The sequence below is a fragment of the Symsagittifera roscoffensis genome, chromosome 7, assembly GCF_963678635.1.
Source record: "Symsagittifera roscoffensis chromosome 7, txSymRosc1.1, whole genome shotgun sequence".
Lineage (NCBI taxonomy): Eukaryota > Metazoa > Xenacoelomorpha > Acoela > Convolutidae > Symsagittifera > Symsagittifera roscoffensis.
The window spans coordinates 31,919,610-31,943,837 of record NC_087068.1 but is presented as its reverse complement, the minus strand read 5'-3'; the positions used below and the strand labels follow the sequence as shown (position 1 = coordinate 31,943,837).

General features: G+C 35.7%; 2 protein-coding genes and 2 non-coding genes across 5 annotated transcripts in view; 2 read left to right on the top strand and 2 right to left on the bottom strand.

The window, feature by feature from the left end:
* LOC134850896 (protein cereblon-like) overlaps positions 1–10,284 on the top strand; it is a 50,478-nt gene extending 40,194 nt beyond the window's left edge. Inside the window, exon 3 of one of the 2 annotated variants that reach the window (XM_063866673.1) lies at positions 9,962–10,284. In XM_063866673.1, the coding sequence (XP_063722743.1) occupies positions 9,962–10,157 (196 nt within the window). In that variant the 3' untranslated portion in view covers positions 10,158–10,284. The remainder of the gene's footprint in view (positions 1–9,961) is intronic. The other variant, XM_063866672.1, reaches the window with a different exon arrangement.
* Trnal-aag (transfer RNA leucine (anticodon AAG)) lies at positions 8,947–9,028 on the bottom strand. The gene has a single exon. It is a non-coding gene; the product is annotated as a tRNA-Leu (tRNA).
* On the bottom strand, positions 9,818–9,888 carry Trnag-gcc (transfer RNA glycine (anticodon GCC)). Its single transcript has one exon. It is a non-coding gene; the product is annotated as a tRNA-Gly (tRNA).
* Positions 10,285–14,419: 4,135 nt separating the features above from the next.
* Positions 14,420–16,509, top strand: LOC134851146 (E3 ubiquitin-protein ligase RFWD3-like). The gene has a single exon (XM_063867100.1). It carries the CDS (start codon positions 14,592–14,594, stop codon positions 16,398–16,400), a length of 1,809 nt encoding a protein of 602 aa, XP_063723170.1. The 5' UTR covers positions 14,420–14,591; the 3' UTR covers positions 16,401–16,509.
* Positions 16,510–24,228: the final 7,719 nt, after the last annotated feature.

Sequence of the window (24,228 nt, the reverse complement as noted above, 5' to 3'; positions counted from 1 at the left end):
AATGCTGGAATTTGTCAAGCTGTCGAGGTTTTTCATTGCTTTCGCACTTTCCGAATGTCCAACCCCATCTTAATTGGAAAACGGTCAATAAACGCATATGTAGTAGTAATTACTTGCCGCAGCAACATTTCGTCTAAGTTTTTAGGGTTCTCTTATAACTTTAAAGTCTTTTCAGTGTATTCCGGTGTAGTTCAAAGAAGTTCTGCTTTTTTCTTGGTGTTTTTTTAATCTTTTTTTGTTCAAGTTTTTTCACAAAACTATTGGAATTAATTTTTGTTATAAAATTAAAGGGTGTTTTGTGCATTTGGTGCAGTTGATACACACTTGCTTGAGACGACAAGTCCCAGAAATTCGCTTCCAGACAGAACCCTATTTTGTGGAAACTTTTCGACTATTTTAGACCTTCGTGTCTGCTTCTTTTGTCGTCTGAGGTCCCGCAGAAAGATTTGTTTTTTTTTTGTGAGCATTGTGAAAGCTTTTTGTAATTTTTTATGGTACAGTTAGTTTGTTCCATGATTTTCAAAAATTTTGTACACTTTTTTGCTTTTTTTATAATTTTTTTCATTGCTCGTTCTTATTCATTTTTGTAAATATTATAATAGACTGGTCCTTTGAAAATTACCAGCTCTCTTGAGAAAACTATAACTGGTCCCTGTACAAATATAAGCTACCGTACAAATAAGAAACAGGTACCATTATATTTTGAAACGATTTTTGTTTCTTTAATTTGAAAAAACCTCCCCCCTCACTATTTTAAGGTGGAAAATTGAAATAAATTTACCAAAATCTAGTGTTTGCCAAACGGGGAAAGGGACCCAGTTTTCAGGATCGGTAGTCTGGAAGTAAGTGGCAATAAACTGAAAATGATCGCGGTACTACTATGATTGAGTGAAAAACCATTTATGATAGACAGGTCACACTTGTAATAATTTGAAAGCTAATTTGTGTGTAAATTATATATTTCAAACATCTCGCGAAATAAGTTGAGTCAGAAAATCTTCATATTAAAATTCAATTTTGATGGTATTATGATTTTCCCCCTGCAAATGGTGATGACGGGAAGTTATACGAAAAAACCAAAAAAAAATTTTTTTGAAAAATTGGTAGGACATCTTTTTGAATGGCGAAGTCAATTACTAAACAATGTGAGAGTTCTAGTTGCTTCATTCTCTAAGTGGAATGGTTATTTTCAAGAGAACATCCTATCATAATTTTACCCAAGTCGCAAATTAGTGTAAAACTGACTTGAAATAATCTCATCATAAAGTCGCGACAGTCTGGAAGTTTGACAAAACAAGAACAAATGTGCTAGAGATATATTAGGAAACTAACCGGGTCGCTTATGCAAAGAAAATGTCTCGCAACTGTCGCTTCACAATTTATTTGCTTCGGTAATTCATTTTAAGTATGGAATAACTTAGCGGAATTGAGGCAAGTTGAAAATACGCTTGAGAATGTTTTGAAACGACCGACCGGCGCATATAGATTAAGTTAATTACTTTATTTGCTTTAAATAAGGGGACTATTCTCATGGGCAAAGGATGGGCAAAAATAAAAATTCTCATGGGCAAAATTAAAAATGAGTCTGTCTGATTTCAGTTTTCCAAAAATCGGAAAGAAAGCGTGAAAGTCTTAAAGAAAGAAAACATTTCCAGGGTTCTAAAATTAATATTGGCCGAATAAAAAAATGACAAATATGCAAAACTTTCAATTTTTCACTGATTGCCATCGAACTGGATTAAATTTCATATTTCAAGGGTTTCATTATCGAATTAACAAAATATTGCTTCATTTCCTTAAGGTGAACGGAATTTAATTCATTGATGGTCTTATGATTTTTCCACCTTGAAAAGGTGAGATGGGGAAGTTGAACGAAATAACCCAACAACATTTTTTTCTGAAATTTTGATGGGACATCTTTTTGAATAGCAAACTCAATTACTAAACAATGCGAGAGCTCTAGGTGCTTCTTTCCCCGAGGGAATTGGTTATTTTCAAGAGAACAACCTATCATAATATTACCTAAGTTGCAAATTTGTGTTTAACTGACTTGAAATATTCTCAACAGAAAGTCGCGACAGTCTGCAAGTTTGACAAAACAAGAACAAATGTGATTGAGGTATATTAAGAAACTAACCGGGTCCCTTATGCAAAGACAATGTCTCGCAGCTGTTGCCTCACAATTTATTTGCTTCGGTAATTCAATTGAAGTATGGAATAAGTTAGCGGAATTGAGGCAGGCTGAAATTATGCTTGAGAAATTTTTGAAACGAACGACCGGCGCATATAGGTTAAGTTAATTACTTTATTTGCTTTAAATAAGGGGACTATTCTCATGGGCGAAGGACTCATGGACGAAAATAAAATTGAATCAGTCTGATTTCAGTTTTCCAAAAGTCGGAAAGAACGCGTGAACGTCTTAAAGAAAGTGAACATTTCCAGAGTTTTAATATTATTATTTTTGACCGATTATAAAAATGGCAGAAATATGCAAAACTTTCAAGTTGTCACTGATCGTCATCGAACTGGATTAAGTTTTATATTTCAAGGGTTTGATTATCGAATTAGCAAAATTTTAATTTGTTTCCTTTAGTTGAACGGAAACTAATTCATATTGGTGGTCTTATGATTTTTCCATCTTGAAAAGGTGAGGTGCGGAAGTTGAACGAAATAACCCAACAGTATATTTTTTAAAATTTTGGTGGGACATCGTTTTGAATAGCAAACTCAATTACTAATTAATGCGAGAGCTTTAGGTGCTTCTTTCTCCAAGGGAATTGGTTATTTTCAAGAGAACACCTATCATAACTTTACCTAAGTTGCAAATAAGTCTTAAACTGACTTGAAATTTTCTCAACATAAAGTCGCGACAGTCTGGAAGTCTGAAAAAACAAGAACAAATGTGATAGAGGGATATTAAGAAACTAATCAGGTCCCTTATGCAAAGAAAATGTCTCGCAACTGTTGCCTCACAATTTATTTGCTTCGGTAATTCAATTAAAGTATGGAATAAGTTTGCGGAATTGAGACAGGCTGAAATTACGCTTGAGGTATTGATTAATATATTTACTTTATTTGCTTTAAATAAGGGGACTATTCTCATGGGCGAAGGACTCATGGACGAAAATAAAATTGAATCAGTCTGATTTCTGTTTTCCAAAATTCGGAAAGAAAGCGTGAAAGTCTTAAAAAAAGTAAACATTTCCAGAGTCTTAATATTAATATTGTCCGAATATAAAAATGGCAGAAATATGCAAACCTTTCAAGTTGTCATTGATCGCCATCGAACTGGATTAAATTTTATATTTCAAGGGTTTAATTATCGAATTAGCAAAATTTTGCTTCTTTTCCTTTATTTGAACGGAAACTAATTCATATTGGTGGTCTTATGATTTTTCCACCTTGAAAAGGTGAAGTGGGGAAGTTGAACGAAATAACGCAACAAATTTTTTTTGAAAAATTAGTCGGACATTTTTTTGAGTAGTGAACTCAATTACAAAACAATGTGAGAGCTCTAGGTGCTTCATTCTCTAAGGGAATTAATTATTTTCCAGAGAACTTATCATAATATTACCTAAGTTGCAAATTAGTGTAAAACTGACTTGAAATATTCTCAACATGAAGTCGCGACAGTCTGTGCATGTTTGACAAAACAAGAACAAACTTGATAGAGGGATATTAAGAACTAACCGCTTCCCTTATGCAAAGAAAATGTCTCGCAACTGTTGCTTCACAATTTATTTGCTTCGGTAATTCAATTTAAGTATGGAATAAGTTGGCGGAATTGAGTTAAGTTCAAATTACACTTGAAAAAGTTTTGAAACGACCGACAGGCGCATATAGATTAAGTTAATTAGTTTATTTGCTTTAAATAAGGGGACTATTCTCATGGGCGAAGGACTCATGGACGAAAATAAAATTGAGTCAGTCTGATTTCAGTTTTCCAAAATTCGGAAAGAAAGCATGAAAGTCTTTAAGAAAGTAAACATTTCCTGGGTTCTAAAATTAATATGAATAAAAAAATGACAAATATGCAGAACTTTCAAATTGACACTGAATGCCATCGAACTGGATTAAATTTCATATTTCAAGGGTTTCATTATCGAATTAGAAAAATATTGCTTCGTTTCCTTAAGTTGAACGGATATAAATTCATAATGGTGGCCTTTTGATTTTCCACCTTGAAAAGGTGAGACGGGGAAATTGAACGAATTAACCCAACAATTTTTTTTGAAACTTTGGTGGGACATCTTTTTGGATAACAAACTCAATTACTAAACAATGTGAGAGCTCTAGGTGCTTCATTCTCTAAGGGACCTGGCTAATTTCAAGAAAACATCCTATCATAAAATAATCTTAGTCTCAAACTACTGTAAATTATTCTCATCGTAAAGTCGCGACAGTCTGCAAACTTGACAAAACAAGAACAAGTGTAATAGAGGGATATTAAGAAACTAACCGGGTCCCTTATGCAAAGAAAGTGTCTCACAACTGTTGCCTCACAATTTTTTTGCTTCGTTAATTCAATTCAAGTATGGAATAAGTCAGTGGAATTGAGGCAGGTTGGAATTACGTTTGAGAAAGTTTTGAAACGACCGACCGGCGCATATTGATTAATTTAATTACTTTATTTGCTTAAAATAAGGGGACTATTCTCATGGGGGAAGGACCGAATGGACGATGGACTCATGAGCGAAAATAAAATTGAGTCACTCTGATTTCAGTTTTCCAAAATTTAGAAAGAAAGCGTGAAAGTCTTAAAGGGCGCAAAACAAACATTTCCAGGGTTTTGATAATAATATTGGCCGAATATAAAAATGGCAGAAATATGCAAAACTTTCAAGATGTGGCTGGTCGCCATCGAATTTGAACAAACTTTATTTTTCAAGGTTTTCATTATCGGATTTGAAAATATTTATTCATTCGCTTTTGTTGAACGGCAATTAATTCGTTTTGTCAATTAACTTTGGACAGTTTTTGTTTTCGTTCTTTCGCCCATTTGGCCCTTCGCCCATGAGAAAAGACCACTTATTTTACGCAAATACAGTAATTAACTCAATCAATATGCGCCGGTCGGTTACGTAGCAGTATTTAAACAACCGCGTATTCAGACTCGTCAGTGAGCAGACAAATACTGTATAAACCAATCAGAATCGAGACAAGGAAGAAATGAATATGTAATAAAAATTTATTTCTTAAATTTGCTTTCTTATCTCGATTCTGATTGGTTAATATCGTATTTGTCTGCTTAGTGACGAGTATGAATACGCATTGGTTTAAATACAGACCACACTTCGCGCCGGTCCGTCGAAACTTTTTCTCAAGCCGATTTCCAACCTGCATGATATCCGCTACTTTTTCCATAATTTCATTGGGACTCGGTTAGTTTCTTGGAGGCGACAGAAAAGAAAAACTGTCGAAACTCAATTGATTAATTGCCGTTCAGCTAAAGTGAATTAAATGAAGCAATTTTAATCTAATTCTGTAACGAAACACTTGAAATAAAAAATTAGTTCCAATTCGCATGCGATCAGTGACAATTTGAAATATTTGCATATTGCTAGCGTTTTTAGTATTCGGTCTATATTAATATCAAGTCCCTGTAAATGTTGGATCTACTTAACAACTTTTCCCATTTTCAGAAAGGGATGGGGGAGATTGTTAGCTAGATTAAGTTAGTCGAATTTTCGACCAATCAGAATGCAGCGAAAGTATAATTCTCAATACAAAGCTCTAGTGCTAATTTACTGTATTTATTCATAGGGGTGGAGATTCTTAAGTAGATACTATAGGGGAAAGAGATTGTTAAGTAGATCCGAATTGTTTACTTTCTTTAAGATTTTCACGCTTTCTTTACAAATTTTGGAATACTGAAGTCTGATTGACTAATTTTTATTTTCGCCCATTTGGTCGTTCGCCTATGAGGAATTCCACCTAAAAAGGGTAATTTGGGACCCCTATCTCACACTTGGTTTTTGCAGGACCCCTCTATCACACTTGCTTTCGGGCGAGGACAGTCTGGGGCATGCGTATGATGTTATGATCTTATACATAAGTCCGGTACAAGTGTGATATAGTTGTCCCTGTAAAAACCAAGTGACAAAGAGGGGTCACACAGCAGTCTAATTCCTAGCAAAACACAGCAATATGCATATAAGTGGGAGGGGGAGTATTACAACAGAGCGTGGTACAAGTGTGATAGAGGGGTTCCGAGAAACTTAACCGGGTCCCTAATATAAATAAGGGTCTCAAAATTGTTCAATTTATTTTGAACTTTCCACTTTCCTCTCACTTTTCCAAATTTCCATTTTTTCAGTTGCTTTATAGTTATTAAGGCTGAATGCGTGATGTTACGATGTAAGGTAGGTAGGGTTGTGCAGTTACTAGTAAGTAAAGTTCGTTTACTAGTAAGTTACACTTTTTTACTAGTAAGTTACTTTTACTTACTAGTAAGTTTCAAAAACTCAGGGTCTGCTTGAAAACTAGCAAGTTTGAAGACTTCATTTTACACAAAATCAAAATCCGCGAAATAATCATTATGATCATTATTATCAAGTAAAAGCAGCGTTGCAGTATATGAAAACAAGTTTATCTGCTCTTTCGACTGATAATTGAGCCTCATTTCTTTCAAAAAATTCATTTTGGTTCAACTTACTAGTAATAAGCCTTATTTTACTTACTAGTAAGTTACTAGTACATTTACTAGTAACTTACTTTCTTGTAAGTAAATCCGCTCAACCCTAAAGGTAAGGGCTGATTTGGTGGGGGGAAGGTGCACGCCCCCCCCCCCCCCCTCAGGGATTCGACCCCCTGCCGACCCAAAGAGTTCCCCCTTTGTACTAATTTGAGATATCCATTTTTGGTAACATACCCTATAATTTTTCTAAAAGCGCTGTCGGCGCCAATTTATACCAACTTTGAGGGGGGGGGGCGCCAAAAAAACGCTACTTTTACGTCAAAATGTTCCAAAAAGGGCCTAAAAACGCTTTTTTTTGCCTATTTTTCAAAAATTTGCGTGCGTGGGGGAAAGGGGTACAACTATGATAGTGGGCCTCGAAAAGGCAACTATGAAAGACAGCTTTCGCATGAATTCAGCATGTTATAAATTTGAAAACTAATTTGTGTATAAATTATTCATTTCAAAAATCTTGCGAAATATGTAGTCAGAAACTTTTCAGGGCTCTTCCAGTTCCCCCCTTTCAATTTAAGTTTTGAAAAGTCTATTTAACGTTGTCATAATGCAATGAAATTTGGCGTAGGTGGTGAACAAATCATCGACAGTTCTGAACAGATTTGTTCTTCATACTTTACAGCGTAACATCACGCGTTTAGCCGTAATAACACGTAAAACAAACATAAAACTCGGTATTTTGAAAGTAGGGAATTGGAAAAGAGCCCTTGGTACTACTATGATAGAGTGGTCCCCCGAAAAAGCAATTATGATAGACAGGTCCCGCATGCATTTCGCATGTTATAATTTTGAAAACTTATTGGTGTATAAATTATTCATTTCAAAAATCTTGCAAAATATTTTCAGCCAGAAATTTTTTAGATTAAAAATTGTAATCACTGTTGTTGATATATTGAAATTTGCTCGCTCTACTTTATTTTACGGTTTAACAACCATATAATTAGGTTGATTTATTTGTCATCAAAACCCACTATTGGCGGTTTTTTTTAAATTTTCAACCTTAATTGGTGAGGGGAGGTTTTAAGGTTTAACAAAACATGAAATTTGTTTGAAAATATACTGCGACATCTTTCTGAAAGGCGTAATCATAATTATGAAACGATTTGAGAGCTCTAGGTGTCTTATTCTCAAGGAACCTGGTTATTTTCAAGGGACCACTCTTTCATAGTAGTACCGAGCCCTTTTCAGATTGAAAATTGTAATTAATTCATTGTTCATATCAAGAAATTGTGCAATTTACCCAGAGCACGTAATTGTGGTTGGGTAAGACAGTGCCGAAGTAAGAGAGTGCCGAAAACGAAAATTTGTTAAAGAGTGCCGAAAATGAAAATTTGTTAAAGAGTGCCGAAAATGAAAATTGAGTGCCGAGGTGGGTGTAATTAGTGTTTTCAGCGAGGCATGGCCCGCTAATATTTGGCAAGGACCATACGTTCGCTCCGCTTCGCTCCGCTCACTTGAATCCGATAGGAGTGCTAGTTGTGTCTAAGGGTCTGTGTTTCAGGAATTAAAGAACTTAGTAGCATTCTATCACCCAAGCGAGGGTGCCGAAAACAAAAGAAAAGAAAGTTTTGTTTGCTCATCGATTTTGGCGCCAAAATTGAGTCTGAACAAGTTTCAAGTGTCATTATTAATTTTCCCGCCAAAAGCTAGCCTCTTAAATTGCGTTCCAATATTTCCCGCCTTTTTCGGCACTCTCTAACTTCGGCACTGTCTAACGGGTCTAGGACAACAAGCCGACGGGACTTCAAGCCGAAAGGACTTGAGGCCGAAAATTAAACTTTACAAGCACCTCAAATCAATATTTTTTCATCTAAACAACGTTGCTTTTCAAAATCGTACGCTAGTTTAGTCCATAATAAGCGTTATTTATGACAATGAATCACTTAGGATTGACATCCGTTAATAATATCAGCCGGTTTTTGAAATGCATAAATTATAAACAAGAAATTTGCCTTTAGCCGTGTTTTATTTTTCAACTTTCCTAAACATCATTTGGAGGTTTAAATTTTATGAAAACGCTGATAAATACCGACTAAAGATCATGAAAATGAGATAATCTTCAGAAAAGTGTTCAAATTAATCTTATTTCATGAATTAATGAGAAAATTTTCGGCTTGAAGTCCCTAATTTTACGATTCGGCTTGAAGTCCCGTCGGCTTGATGTCCGGCACCCCTGTCTAACGCCCCCGTAATTGTGCAAATTAGAAATTAGGAAATTTGAAAAACGAAATAGAATAATAATAATACAAAAGAATTGATAGGAGTGGGATTCGAACCCACGCATCCGAAGATACTGCGGCCTTAACGCAGCGCCTTAGACCGCTCGGCCATCCTACCTTGTTGTGATCCCATGTATAGGTTAAATTGAACAGCACTATGTCTATAGAGTAAAGTATAGTTTGTCATTATAGAATATGTTTTCACCGGTGGTAGTTAAATAAGATAACAGGCCATTAAGACTACAGATGACCGGTAAAACATGTAAATCAGGCTCTTTTCCTCACCCACCCCCACCTGCAAATTATTTTCACAAGTAAAATTACTGTTCCCACCAACCGATTGTTATGAAAATTGACATGCGGACTAATTAGGCCATGACAAGGCTCTTTTCCAGTTCCCTCCCCATTTAAAATTAGAAAGTCAATTTCAGAAAGTCAATTTAAAATTACTTTCATGTTAGAAACTGCATCTAAACGCGTCAGCGTGAACAGGTGAATGAGGTGACTAAACTTTCACAGCATTTATAACATGTAAAATAACGTGTGAGCAGTTTTTGAACAGCTTTTGTTGCTATTTTATGAGGGGGGAGGGAAACTGGAACTTCGCAACTGTTTACTTATGTTTTTGAAGTTTTGTTGAACCCATCTTTCATACTTGCTTTTTCTTGGGATTGGGACTCAATTATCATACTTCTACCATTTTTGGGACACAACTGATTGGTTGAAAGTTTTTGGGCATTCGGTCCTGGTCATGAGGATTAATCCTGTGGTTGGTAACCTCTTAAACCAGTTTCACACCAAAAGTATCGCAAAATTACAAAATGAAACTTAAATAAATTGTCGATTTTATGCATTGATCAAATTGATAGTTTGTCAAATACAATGAAATAAGAGAGCAAAGAGATTATGCATCGGCCGGGAATCGAACCCGGGTCTATCGCGTGGCAGGCGACAATTCTACCACTGAACCACCGATGCTGAAATGTAGATGATGAGAGTTGTTAATATTCGATTCTATCCAACTTATATATCTATGTGCGTTTTTGTTTAGTTGGTTCCCTGGTTATGCGTGGACTCCAGCCTCGTGCGATGGCTGCCATTCACATTTGGGCTGGCTGTTCACAAAAGCAAAAGGTGCGCCAGTAACCCTGAAGCCCAACAGGTTCTGGGGTCTGTCTCACTCGGCCCTCTCGCTGGACACGAGCATAGAAAGATACTTGCTCGGAATGCCGACTTCTGCGATGTAAAGTACTAAAAGAATGACAGCAATTGTAAAAACAAAATCATCTAATTGTGTATTGAAAAATGAGTTTGAGGCTAAATAATATCGCTATTACGTAGTTCAATTTAGAAAAATAGAAATATTTGGAAATGAATTGATTTATTTAGGACAACGCCTACAGGGTCTTTTCGGAAGGGTCAGTTTTTTTAGCAGACCAATTGGTGCTACTACGAGTCCATGATTGACTGGTCGGTAGCATAGAGTTGGAACCGGGCCTGAATTTGCGGCCCGGCCCGGCCCGGCTCGGTTGGGAAACTAAAATTTCCGTATTGACTTTTGCTGCAGAAAGGAGGGCACGATTGGCTGTCCGGATTTGCCCAGCCCTGCTACAAATTAAATTAATTGATTGCTGAACTTTTCCAATTACAATTAATTGATTGATATTACCAATTAATTGCAATTAGTTGAATGTTTTTATATTGGAATGGAGTCGACTTATTTCTTGAAAATTTTCTAGGTTTAGTTCAGCAGTTGGATCTACTTCACAATCTCACCCCCCCCCCCCCCCACACACACACACACACACACACACACACACACCACCACCATCAGACATCAGAACCCTCTTGAGCGATTTTTTAGCAGCGCAACATTTGCTTTCGATGATCGCCGTCAAGCGCTTCTGTCGATTCATCGTGAAGAACTGCTTTTTCTGAAGACGAACAACAAGTTTGGGACAAAAAGATGGTTTCTAAGCTCTGCTGAACTGATTTTGTAACTTGGCAATTAATTGATTGTTTCTTATCTATATCTATCTATCTATATCTATCTATCTGTACTATATTTAAATGCGAGTGCCAGCTATCTTCCATGTTTAAGCATAATAACTTTGCATGTTTAACGAAAGAGTTTTTTTATGTTTAAGATATATCATATATTGCAATGCTTGAAAATTTTTCAATAAGTTTTTCGCAAGGTCATTAATTTTTTAGTATTTTTTTCGAGGCCAAATTAAGTCTGTCTGTCTGTATACCCGTCGCCTAAGTTTTTAACTTTCATCTATTATCTATCTATTATTAATTATTTAAATGCGGGCTTCACTATCTCGCCATGTTTAAGCTTTTTCAACGTATTATTTTTGCATGTTTAACAAATTAATTTTTTCATGTTTAATTTTTCATCGTATATTGCAATGGTGAGGTTTTTTTTGTTTTTCCAAGCAGCCCAATAGTAGGATATTGTCAAAGTTTTTTCTAGAAGTTTTTTCTAGAAAATTAAATTGTAAAAAATTTCTCATTTTTTGGATTTCTCGCCCTGTAGTTGGGTGCTGTCAGTGTACTCTCAAGGGTTGCGAATCTTGCCTCCAATTCTCACTTCTCAAATCCTTGTAGTTTTCGAGATATGACGTTTTTTATGATTTTTTTCAAAAATTTTCAAAAACTTAGATATTAAAAATTTTCAACACGTTGAAGATCCCAATCCTGTTGTTTGATATTGTGAGGGTTCTCTCAAGCGTTGCGAATCTTGCCTTTGATTTTGGCTGCCCAAACCCGTGTAGTTTTTGAGATATGACGTTTTTCTGGATTTTTTTTTCAAAATTTTTCAGAAAACTTAGATATAAGAATTTAACAAAACTTGAAATTACCATCTCTGTAGTGAGGCTCTGTCAGGGTACTCTCAGGAGTTGCGAATTTTGCCTTCCAATATGACTGCTCAAATTCTTGTAGTTTTCGAGATATGACGTTTTTTCTGATTTTTTTTTCTTCAATTTTTAAAGCTCCCAACCCAGTAGTTGCGGAGTATCAACGTGCTATCAGGGGTTGCAAACTTTGCCTACAAATGTGGTTTTTTTATTATATGTACATTTCTTCTAAAAAAATTGGAAATTCCTAGCCCTGTAGTTGGGGGCGCTCCGAGTACTCTCAGGGCTTTTGAATCTTGCTTCCAAGTGTGACAGCTCAAATCTTTGTATTTCTGAGACATGAGGTTTTTTAATCGTTTTTCAAAAAATTTTACAGAAAACTTAAATTGATTTTTTAAATCTTGAAATTCCTAACGCTGTAGTTGGGGGCTGTCAGAGTATTCTCAGAGGTTGCGAATCTTGCTTCCAAATATGATGGCTCCAATCTTTGTCTTTTTGAGATATGACGTTTTATATGCTTTTTCAAAATATTTTTTTTTAGAAAATTTAAGTCTGAAATTTCTCAAATTTTGAAGTTCCCAACTCTGAAGTCGGGTACTGTGAGAAAACTCAGAAGTTACAAATTTTGCATTCCAATGCGACTGCTCTTTTGCTTTTAGTTTCCGAGATTAGGCGTTTTCAAAAAAAAAAACTTAAATGTTAAAAAGTTTCAAAAATTTGAAAATATCAATCCTGTAATTGGAATCTTTGAGGGTACTCTCAGGGGGCTGCAAATATTGCCTCTGAATAAGACTGCTCAAAATATTGCGGTTTTCCAGATAAGACGTTTTTTGTAATTTTTTCAAAAGAATTTTCATGAAAATTGAATTAATTTTTTTTTTCAAAGTTTGAAATTCCTAACCTGTATTTTTGGGGCTGCCACAGTAATCTCAGGGGTTGCAAATTCGGCCTTCAATTAAGAATGCCCAAATCATATCATTTTTGTTTAAGAGATAAGACAATTTTTGTGATTTTTCTGGAAGTTTTCAGAAAACTCAAATTACAAAATAATGAGTTTCGAAATGTGAATTTTTCTGGTTTTAAAAAAATATCTCATTTTTGTTTAAGAGATAAGACAATTTTTGTGATTTTTCTGGAAGTTTTCAGAAAACTCAAATTACAAAATAATGAGTTTCGAAATGTGAATTTTTCTGGTTTTAAAAAAATACCTCTTTTAGAAAACTTTGGGTGAAATTTCTCAAAATCTGAATTTCCAAACTTTGTAGTTGGGTACTGTAAGGGTATTCTCAGAAGTTGCAAATCTTGCGTCAAAACGCGACTGCTCAATTGCTTTCAGTTTCCCAGATGTGACGTTTCTTAATTCATTACAAACTTAAATATAAAAAAAAAGTCACAACTTTTTATGGTTTTTCAAAATTTGAATGATTAAAAAATCTAATGAAAAATTTTACAAAATTTGAAGTTACTCTCTGGAGTTGGAAATCTAGCGTCCAAATGCGACTGCTCAATTGCTTTCAGTTTCTCAGATGTGACGATTCTTAGTTCATTTTAAATTTTTCGAAGAACTTTTATAAAACCTCACAAAAATTTGTCTAAAAAAACTTTGCAACATTTTTAATTTTGAACCCTGTAATTGGGTGCTGTCAGAGTACACTCAAATAATACTTTTTTGAGTTGTTGAAAATTCAAAGCACCGGAGGTGCGGTACACGCTAGTATCAATTTAATTGATTGTTTTGAAGTAATTGATGTTTCTGGTTGCAATCAGTTTTTGACCACTCCTGCTGAAGTCACTCTTGCTCTGGGATGTGACAAGTGCGATAGAGGTACAAGTGTGAAAGGGTTGGGAATTCAGGAGTACCAAAATGCGAAAACAGTCGCGTTTGTACCAAAGTTCAAAAGCAGTCCCATTTGTACCAAAAATTAAAAACAGGTGCAATTGTACCAAAATCAATTATCAGTCCCTAATATCATACAGTCATGATTATATAAAATAAAAACAATCAGTCCCAAATTAAGGTATCGATTAGTTTTAAAGTTTTAAAATTAGCTGCACATACTTCCACACAAATCGGCCATTGTATACCAATAATTTTTTATTTCGCGGTTGCCAACTGTCAACAAATTTTTGAGAGCTTGGACACGTTCATTAAATATTATCAATTTTCTGATCTGTTTTGGAGCGCGCTCTCCCATTCTTATAAGCTCCAGTGGATTCTCCACAATTTTTTTCTGTTGCTTCAAAAACCGAACAACCAGTCAGAAATTAAGGGATTGACGTCGAATTTATCTATTCCAGATACTATTCTACCCCTCACTGAAGTTAATTGCTCGGAGACCTGCCGGTCTGTTTGCTCGGAGACGTTTGTATCCATGCTTTGTGGAAGTATCTTGGAGTTTTTGCATCTCCGGGTACTGAGCATTTTTTAATTCACCTCAGGCTCACTCGATAGTTCAAGAAAAAGTGGTGCAATTGCGACGCCAATATAATAATTTTGAGGGTAGCCATCGCTAGAAAAATCCATTTTTTGTTGATTTATTATTTAAAAAGCTCACTCAAAACGTCATTTTCAATTTTTTTTCTTCAAAAAACCGCCCCCTCTGTTTTTAGTTGATTAATGCTGTTCTGTTATGGTTAATAAACAAATATAGTGAAACTCATATCTATAGTTTTTTCCAGATTGATTGTTTTCGTAAACAGCTATTTTGTTTGTTTTCGCTCATTTTAATGGCTGGAATCACTCGGAACAAAAATCAGAAAAAGGTGAAAATATGAATTCCTTATACACCTTCTGTGAGTATTTCTGCTGAACGAACGATGGACGACGAAGAAGAAGTGATTACACTAGGAGATAGTACCACGGATTCATCTGCTATAGATGTTGATGAAGTGGAAAATGAACAAATTGAAGGAGAAATTATTAGCCATGAAACAACGCAGGACTACACGGTCATCATTGAGGATGAGCCGGAGACAACTGTCAGAATGCCAAGTGCAACCAGCAGTGGTCGGAGAGGTTTAACAAGTAACAATAGAAGTAGCAGTAGAACTAATATTACTAATCGTAGAACGCCAAGACCTCTGAAACGAGGTCGTGAAAACATCCAAAGTAAGAGTCCTGCTAGAAGTACACCCAAGAAAGCACAGCCAGCAGATGTGAACTTAACTACAGAAGCAGACTCTTCATGTGTTATATGCTTGGAACCGTTTGAAAATTACGGCAAACATCGAATTGCCTCTCTGAAATGTGGGCATGTTTTCGGCGAGACTTGTATCCATAAATGGTTGGACCGCGGAGCAAATGCCAAATGCCCACAATGCAATTCTGCAGCTAAGAAGAGAGACATTAGGACTATATACTGTTCTAGATTGGTGGCTCTAGATGTTGCAGAGAGAGACAAGGCATTAGAGAATTTAGAAACAGAAAGGTCATACAGAACAAGATTAGAGGCTGAAAATATGGAATTGAGGACGAAATTGTCAAATTTAGCGACTGAGTTTGACAGTTTCAAAAGCAGAATGGCAAATGAGCAGTTGAAGTTACAACAACTGAATGCAAATAGTTCTAATTCTAACCGAGCAAAAATGTATAGACCATTCCAGCAATTGCAGCTCAGTACAAAAGGAGGCTCTAGACGAGTTGTTTTCGACCCGGGTCAAAAAGTTCTCGTTGCGTCTCAATCTCTGGACTTTTTGTCTACTAATCAAGGATACGGATTACGTAAGATCAGTGGACTCGATATGAGAAGCTCGAAGCTGCTGAAATGCCACGATGATAACATCAAAGCTCTAGCTGCTTTCGATTCCAAGGTGTTGAGCGGCGCGGCCGATAAGAAACTTTGCTTGACGTGTCTCAAAAGTGACGTAGTAATTCAACAATGGACGATGCCTAGTAATGTATCGATTTGGGCTTGTGAATTCAACAGAAAAAACCCCCACATTTTGTATCTGGGAACCCAAAATGGGTCAATTTACACATACGATACAAGACAGTTATCGACTCACGTGAACTATTTTGAACCCAGCGAGAAAAGCAGAGTACCTATTACATCTTTAAGTTACGTCCCATTTGACGCTTCTGCCACGTTTAACACTGCAGGCTTACTTGTCGGAGGTTTCGATGGTTGCAAAATGGTTGAAATGAGCGAAGGTCAAAATCAACCAATTGTGCATGTACTTGGCAACGAACTGAAAGGAAACTGCACCAGTTTAAGTTATGACGCAAATTCCGCTACCATATTGGCCAGTTTTAGACCTGGGCTCAATTGTAAAAATGTCAGACATGTAGCTTCGAAATTATCCAATTTTTCCGGGAGCATTGGTTGTTCAGTGACTGATATAAGAGCAACAAAGATTCATGAGTTATATGGTGGACCTTCCATGAAGCAATTGACTAGAAGTTGCATTTATCCATCACCTAACGGAAATCCGAGACAGTTGATTATGTCAGCTTTTGACCAATCAACGGAGACTTTGATTTTCTGGGAGAGCTTAGATGGTTCCAAAGTGCAAAATCTTAAATTAAAGGACTTCGTTTGTCTTGATTTGTGTCCGAGTGAAATAAACAATGAACACTACATGACTGCTTTGTCCGATAATTCCTTGAAAATTTTCAAATACACCTAATGAGAGCTCAAGCTGTTTATTAAGTTAAATTTAATGCGTTATTTGTTCAGTGGATTTTTATTTACATTTTGATGCCAATGTAGCGTACGATGAATTGAGTTTTGTGAAACGTGTTTTTCCGAACTGTGGAAGAACTTCGGATTCAGATGTGTTTTTATTTGTACGCAAATTCCGTGTCTGTACAAAACAGTCCCATACAAAACAGTCCAATACAAAACATAGCAAAGTTCAAAAAAACAGTCCCATACAAAACAGTCCCGAAAATAGTCCAAAAAACAGTCCCATTGATCGAAGTGATAATTGTTCTAGAAGCTGATAAGTAAATTTATCTCACATTAAACACATTTTGATTCCAGCTAATCCGGATAACAATAGGTAGTATAGTAGAGAAATTAGAACAACCTAGATAACAGCAGCGGCCACTCAATAAAAGCAATAATCTTCGAAACATTAAAGTAAACGCAATTTAAGAAAGTGGACTCTTTTTTTAATTTAAGCAAAAAGAGACAAGTTGTTCAATCTGTTTCATTTGCAAACACTTGACAACACTCAATAGAAACGAAATTCACTATCTATCGATGGAAATCATACTTACAAACAAAAATTCTAGCAGACAACTCCCTTTCCTGGCGCTGCGGACAAAGTAGCTGCAATGGCCGTGTGCGTACAAAGGACGACTCCGTTGAGATCGTTAAAAATCACTGCCACTTCCCCGATCCAGCTGACATCGAAAAACGTAAGTTCAGAAAAACACTTAAAGATCGAGCAGCAGTATCCGATGTAACACCGCGACAGACTATTTTCGCAGCCCAACGTGATGTGAACCGAGAGACAGCTGTTCATATACCTAGTTATTCTGCTAATCAGCAAGCTGTAAATAGAGTTCGACGCGAAAAAAGACCAAAGGAGTTGCCATCAAAGAGTAAAAAACGACCTTCCCCGCACCAACAACGCTGTAGAAGGTTGGAACAGCAACTTCGTGAAACTGGTCAATAGTAAGCATCCATCATTCCCAAAACTGATCGAGAAGTTCCAGGACGAGCAAAAAAATGCGGAAATACTGTTGGAAAAAATGTGCGCAGGTAGCGAGACCCAAAAAAGCTAAATACCAAAAACTCGACAAAAACTTGATCACTATGATTAAGTCATACCAACCCAACGATATCATTGGGTTTTTGAAAGGATGTAGTTATAATATTAAATTTTAATCAGATTTTTCTTTTCTATTTAATTTTCACATTTATTCCATATTGCCAAGCAATAAAATTTTTCCAAGTTAATTAATTTCCTTGATTTTTCAAAATTGAGCTAGAGTCGATTTGAAACCGGCAAAATGATGAATACATACAAGGTGTTGATTTTTCTTTTCCCTCCGCGCAACCCTTTAAGGTTGAACCCTAGATATACCCGTTTTCATATTTACCCGAATTTCAACTTTTTTCGGAAAATTGGAAAATTTTTTGTGCCGCCGGAGATTCGATCCTTTGATCTCTAGAGTTTGAGACTAACGCTTTAACCACTATACCATGAGTCCTTTGATTTTCATCCGAATTATTGTTCCAAATTTGGCTCTTTGATCTTTAATTGCCACTGTTTGAGTTTTCAAAGCGTAGATTAATTCTGTCATGAAATTCAACTGGTTTTGGACTGTTTTGTATGGGACTGTTTTTTAGAACCTTTTTTTGATGTTTCGGACTCTTTTGTTTGGGACTGTTTTGTATGGGACTGTTTTGTATATGCACCGCAAATTTATGTACCTAATTCGAAAGTCAGATTGGGCTGTGTGATATATCATTTGTTCACTGACTGATATAGATAGTGTTTGTGTGCAAGGAATTGAATGCCGAAGACGCAAAACAAGAACGTTCACTGCTTAAGAAAACCGAGAAATGAAATATCGCGAATTGTACAAATAATCTCTACAGAAGCTACATTGTCCCAATCATCATACGGGGCAATTTCGCGGAACGCCAATGAATCAGACTTGAGGATGATCGAAAACATTTAGGAAAATCTTCAAAGTAGATCCTTGGCACTAAAAGTTTGAATTATTAAGAGAGATTGAAAAGATCTAATTTTTTGCCGCTATCCCTACCATGAAACACAATATTCTTTTTTTGTTTGTCGACATATTAAAGGCAGAAACGAACATAAACTCAATTCAATCTTGGAAAAACAGTTTTGCTATTATTTTTTTTTTATTTTAAAGCTCTTTCAGTTGAAACTCGAGCAGCACTGATAATTTAGGAGGAATGCTGTTTTACCACACCCTGGTTTTTTTTGGGCAAGCCTTACCAGTTTTTGATAGACTTTTTCGAAAATCTGATTTTTCATACAATTTTTTGCAGCTTGAAAGAAACTTTTTAAAATTCATTTCTGATCTTGATGTGGAAACAAACTTACTGTTCGGTTGTTTTTTTTACGCAAAATCAGGTACCTTAAAGATACGCAGTAGGTGGTTGAAGCGCCTGCCTACTTTTCTTATCTCACTAAAAAAATTCTTAATAAAAAAATGAAAAACGTGTATCAAGCTAATTTTGCAGGAACCGGCTATTCTTGTAAGAATTAGAATTTCGATGTTATTGAGTCTATATTTTTTCGTCTTAATTTTTCAAAAAAAGGATTCGAAGAGAAGTTTTTATTTTTCTAAATCAAACAGTATTTATTTGAAGCATCAAATCATTAAATTGAAATCTGAGCAGTAGTGTTTCTTTTCTTTTATGACATCAGGCAAATTTTGATATATTTTTTTGCGAATTGATTTTTTTCAATCAGTTTGAGAAACGATTAGCTTTAAAATCATTTTGTATGCCAAGAGGGTTGGAGTTATCACAAAGCTTTCACAAAATTTTTTTTTGGTAGAGGTTGGGGCTTCTTTATCAGCTTCTGAACTTGGTTTTGTGGATGTTTTTGTTGGATTGTTTTTGTCAATATCACTCAGAAGGTCAATAACTTTTGTGTATGCCAGTTTCTCGTCTTCTGCTCCTGGATTCTTGTTTGCTGGTGGTTTCGGTGGATTATAAGGCGGTGAGGTTAGTGAAGCAACATGTGTTTTAGTAGTTTGAGGGTTTAGGCTGTTTTTGCATTGCATATCCAAACTGTTATTACAGCTCCGCCATTTTCCCGGCTCATTGTTACAAAGATTTTCAAAGTTTTGGTTCGAGAACAGTCGTTTCTGGGATTTCAAAAGCTCATATTGACATACCAGCACAAAACGCTTTGTACCGCAATTCGTAACAACGCATCCAAATTTTCTACGTTTTTCGTTGAGAAGAATATCTATTATTTTGACTGATTTATCCAGTGAATTTGCGCCGGTACTTGTATTCGAAGTGTTGATCTTGTGACAAGCACCGACACTGAATGTTTCTCCGGGATACTGATACTGTTTTGTGGCACTATTGTAGTTGTAATTGAAAGTATTATAAACGATCCAGTCAAAACTACCATTAAAAGTAGATTGAGCATTCCAGTTGTATATAATTTGACCTGCCGGCGAGCTTTTGTTGCGACAACCGTTTTTGATCATACCACTTTTTGCTGCCATTGCAATGTTCACGAGGAATTGATCTTCCTTGTACATTTTCAATCCTGCGTTTTTCCTGTGCGCATTATGCACTTCCAATAAACAACCAGAAATATCCATATCATTTGATCCGCAAATTGATTTTTTCGATATTTGTCTCTTCGAAATGCTTGTATTAAAACCGAGAATTTCTGCAAAATTAATAATAGCAAAATAGCATCCAAAAATAATTTTAGTTGGCTTTGAACACATTTTTTGCTGCTACTCGGTTTAAGTTTTCAGTCCACCGGAATAGCTTCAAAAGTGTCAGGGCTTTTTTGTTCGAGTTTAATGACTCTTATTGATGAATCAAAGAAGCGCTTGCATGCAACATTATTCGGAGCCATGCATTTATAGCTCAACGCACCAGAAACGATTTTTTCCTTCAAACTTTGAATAACGCAACAAGTCAAAAATTGTTGAAAAAAAAACAATCGAGAACTTCTATTTCGTCACTCATGAATTTTTTGAGCCAATTGCTTACTATTGCAGCTGTGAAATTTATTTTGCTGCCCAAATTAATCCTACCTGGGTTGACTAAAACTTGCTTATCATACAATTTCCATATATCAAAAAGCTTCTTGTCTGACTGTTACATACATAGTAGTAGTAGTAGTAGTAGTAAAAGACTTTAATTCCATTGGTGGATACAGGGTTAATATAAATATTGAATGAACTTACGATCGACAATTTTTACAAAAACATTTGACAAAGAATGTGCATGATCTGTTTATATCAAACAAAGTTGAAGTTTTAAGCAGTAAAAATTTATTCAGTTTTGATTTGAACATTCCCAGGGGCATGTCGAAAGATATAATTTTCAGACGCAGAAGTTCATTGGCAGCACGGGGAGCTCGTACAAAGAAGTTATCGTCAGTTTTCAATTTCCTCGTGTTCGGTATGACGAATAGGCCACTCGTAGCGGAACGCGTAGGAAGCGAGCTGGTTGCACTTTTGCAGTCAACATCAATAACATTGTTATGGAGCTTCCAAAGTAGAAGAATTTCAACTCTAATCAATACATAGCTAATTGGAAGCATATTCAGATTTAGTAGCCCTGAAACATACGATGAACATTTCTTGATCCATCTTAGAACTTTGTACTGGAACAGTTCAAGCTGATGTAATAGTGTCAAAGAAGGGCACCATGCAGGAGCACCGTAAAGTAAGATTGACAGAATGAGAGTATTGTAAAGTAACTTTTTTCGACTGCAGGATACCGAGAAAGGAATATTTCGTTTCAGAAAATAAAACAATCTGGAACATTTTATCAACTTAGTATTCAGATGGGATTTCCAGAAAAGATTGTTGGAGACTATGATACCAAGATCTTTAATTTCATCAACAAATGGTAAGATGTCTGACCCGAGCAAGAATTGGATAGAATCATCATAACCACCAAAGTTCAGAACTTTACATTTGGCAGAATGAAACTGTAAGTGATTGTTAGTTGACCAATTAAAAAGAGAATCGATATCTTTTTGAACTAATGATGGAGCAGATGAGCTATTAATCTTCAGGTCGTCTGCAAATAGATAAAATTCACTATTTAACACATCATCGGTCATATCATTTATAAATAGAATAAACAGAAGTGGGCCGAGAACACTCCCCTGAGGAACGCCCGAGGTAACTGGCAGAGGAGACGAAATTGATTGATTTATTAGCACACACTGATACCGGTTTGTCAGATAAGATTCAAACAACTGGAGAAATTCAAAATCAAAGCCGAGTATAACAAGTTTAGCAAGTAACAAATGATGCGGTACTGAATCAAAAGCTTTTCTCACATCAAAGTAAATGGCTAGTCCAGGAGAATTTTTATCGCAGGAGGAATAAATTGAGTCGAGATAGATGATCAATTGGCTGATAGTACTGCGCGACTTCATGAAACCATGTTGCTGACGTTTGATTAGATGTCTAACTTTTGGATAAGTAAAGTTGAAAAGAATTCTTTCCAGGATAAGGGAAATTCGTGGTAAAATACTAATTGGTCTGTAGTTAGTAATGTCATTGCGAGCATCAGATTTGTATAAAGGGGTAACAAAAGAAGTTTTCCACTGACTAGGCCAGTTTTTGTGTTTCAATATCCAGGCATATAAATCGTAAACGAGGGGTGATATGATATCAGAGCAGTGAGATAACACGAAAGAGGGAATATTATCCGGACCAGTATTACTAGTGTCGGGACAGTAATTCAAAAATGATTCAATATCAGGTAATGATAAGTTAAGATCGTTTAAACAAATCGAAACATTGGAGAACAAGTCTGGCAGTGTGAACATTTCTTGGTCATTGAAAACTGATGCGAAGAACTTGTTGAATCCAGTAGCTTTTTCGAGTTCAGTTGTCAAGGAAATATTGCCGTGATACATGATGGATGGAAGGGCAGAATTATAACCGAGAGTTTTGAGGAGCTTAAAACATTCGCTCGTAGAAGAAAGATTGAACTGATTAATAAAGACCTCTTTGTCCAATTCAATTGATTCAGAAAGATATCTAGTGATATCTTTCAATTTAATTGCCTGCAAATAAGAATTTTCTTTTTTTAATTTGCGAAGTGTTGTTTCTTTCTGATTAATTAAATGAACAGTATGCGAAGAATAAAATATCGGCAACACCTTCCTTTTGGAACGTTTTAATTTAATGGCAGACTTGAACGAGCTATTGAGAAGACTATACCACTTATCAGCATAGGACTCTATTGTGCAAGAATTAAGAGATACCAAATTGTACATAGATTGAAGATAAGTATTGAAAGTTTGGATGTTAAAAGAAGATTTGGAATAGGAACTTTGCAGCTCACAAGTCGGATGGACAGAATTAAAATTAAAGAAAATGGGGTAGTGGTCAGAGAAAATTTGATTGCCAACTGATACAGGTAAGTTTATTTCATTAGAAATAACGAGATCTAGGATATTTTTGTTCTTATGTGTCGCTTCAGTAACAAACTGCAGAAAACCATTTTCGATAATGATTTCAAGAAAAGAGCGTTCATTTGTAGAAGAAGAGGAGTAAGTATTCCAATCAATAGAAGGAAAATTAAAGTCCCCGAGAAGGTAAAAATTATAGGTATTTCCGTATCCGTATTGCTGTAAAATTTCTTCAATCTTCAACAAGTAGGACTCAATGCAATTTAGGAGGAGTTGAATATTAACAGAATAAATAGAAGACATGGGAGGGTTATAGATGAGAACAAAGAAGGAGGGTAGTTCGCTTAATACAACACATGAAACGGCAAATTCAAATGACGGAATGGTAATATTCATAGCTTTGAGAGGGTCGTTGGCCGATTGTGCAATAAGTAGACCACCGTGCTGTCTTCGTTCTCGATCTGTTCTACATATAGTGATATAAGAAGAGCCAAGAAAAATTTCAGAATCATCAATGTCGGGATTAAGCCAAGTTTCTGTAAGAAACACCAAAGAAATCAAATTAGTATTACAGAGACTAATTAATTCGTATCTCTTATCGAGTGGACATATAGATTGACAATTTAACAGTAAGCAATTCGTAGATTCTAGTCAATTTGAGGATATGTCAACTGGCGCGCCTTTATAGTAAAGTTTAAGATTTTTGATTCGAAAATCTTTCTTGTTTTTCGCCTCGGAAGTAATCATTTGATATCGTTTGGCCAGAAGATTTTTCTCAGTTTGACGATCCGAATGTGAAAGGAACTTTTTAATATACACTCGGTTAATGTAATTCTGAAGGTAGTGACTACGAGCAAAGCAGTTATTTAAGAATCGGTCATTAGAAGTTGTAACAAGGAGGGGTCGACATCTTGGTCTATCAGAAGCTAATTCATTTGGAGAAGATTTAGTAATCTTTCCAAGGCGTCGAATCGCAGTGATATTATTCTCTGGATGCAATCCCATATGTTGCATTATTCCATCAATTTCTATTGAGTCGTTTTCAATTTGCTTAAAATAAGAGCTTTCGTTTTCAGGAATACCAGTAATAACAAACTGCAGTTCAGTATTAGGTAACGATTTCTTACTGCCGGATACTATATCACTATAAGAAGGTAAAGATTTAGTGACCGCTTCTTTGACATTTTCATTCACGCCAGGGATAACTTCACTGATAAGTTTAGGGACAAGATTTGTAACCGTAGTATTTATTTTATCGCTCAAGTCATTAAATAAAGCATCCAACTTAGCTTCGGTGCAAATTGTTGACTTATCTCCTCTCTGCAGACAGTTGTCACATAGCCACTGGAGATTTGCTTTTGTCCCTAGCCAACGCACATCATCGATAGAA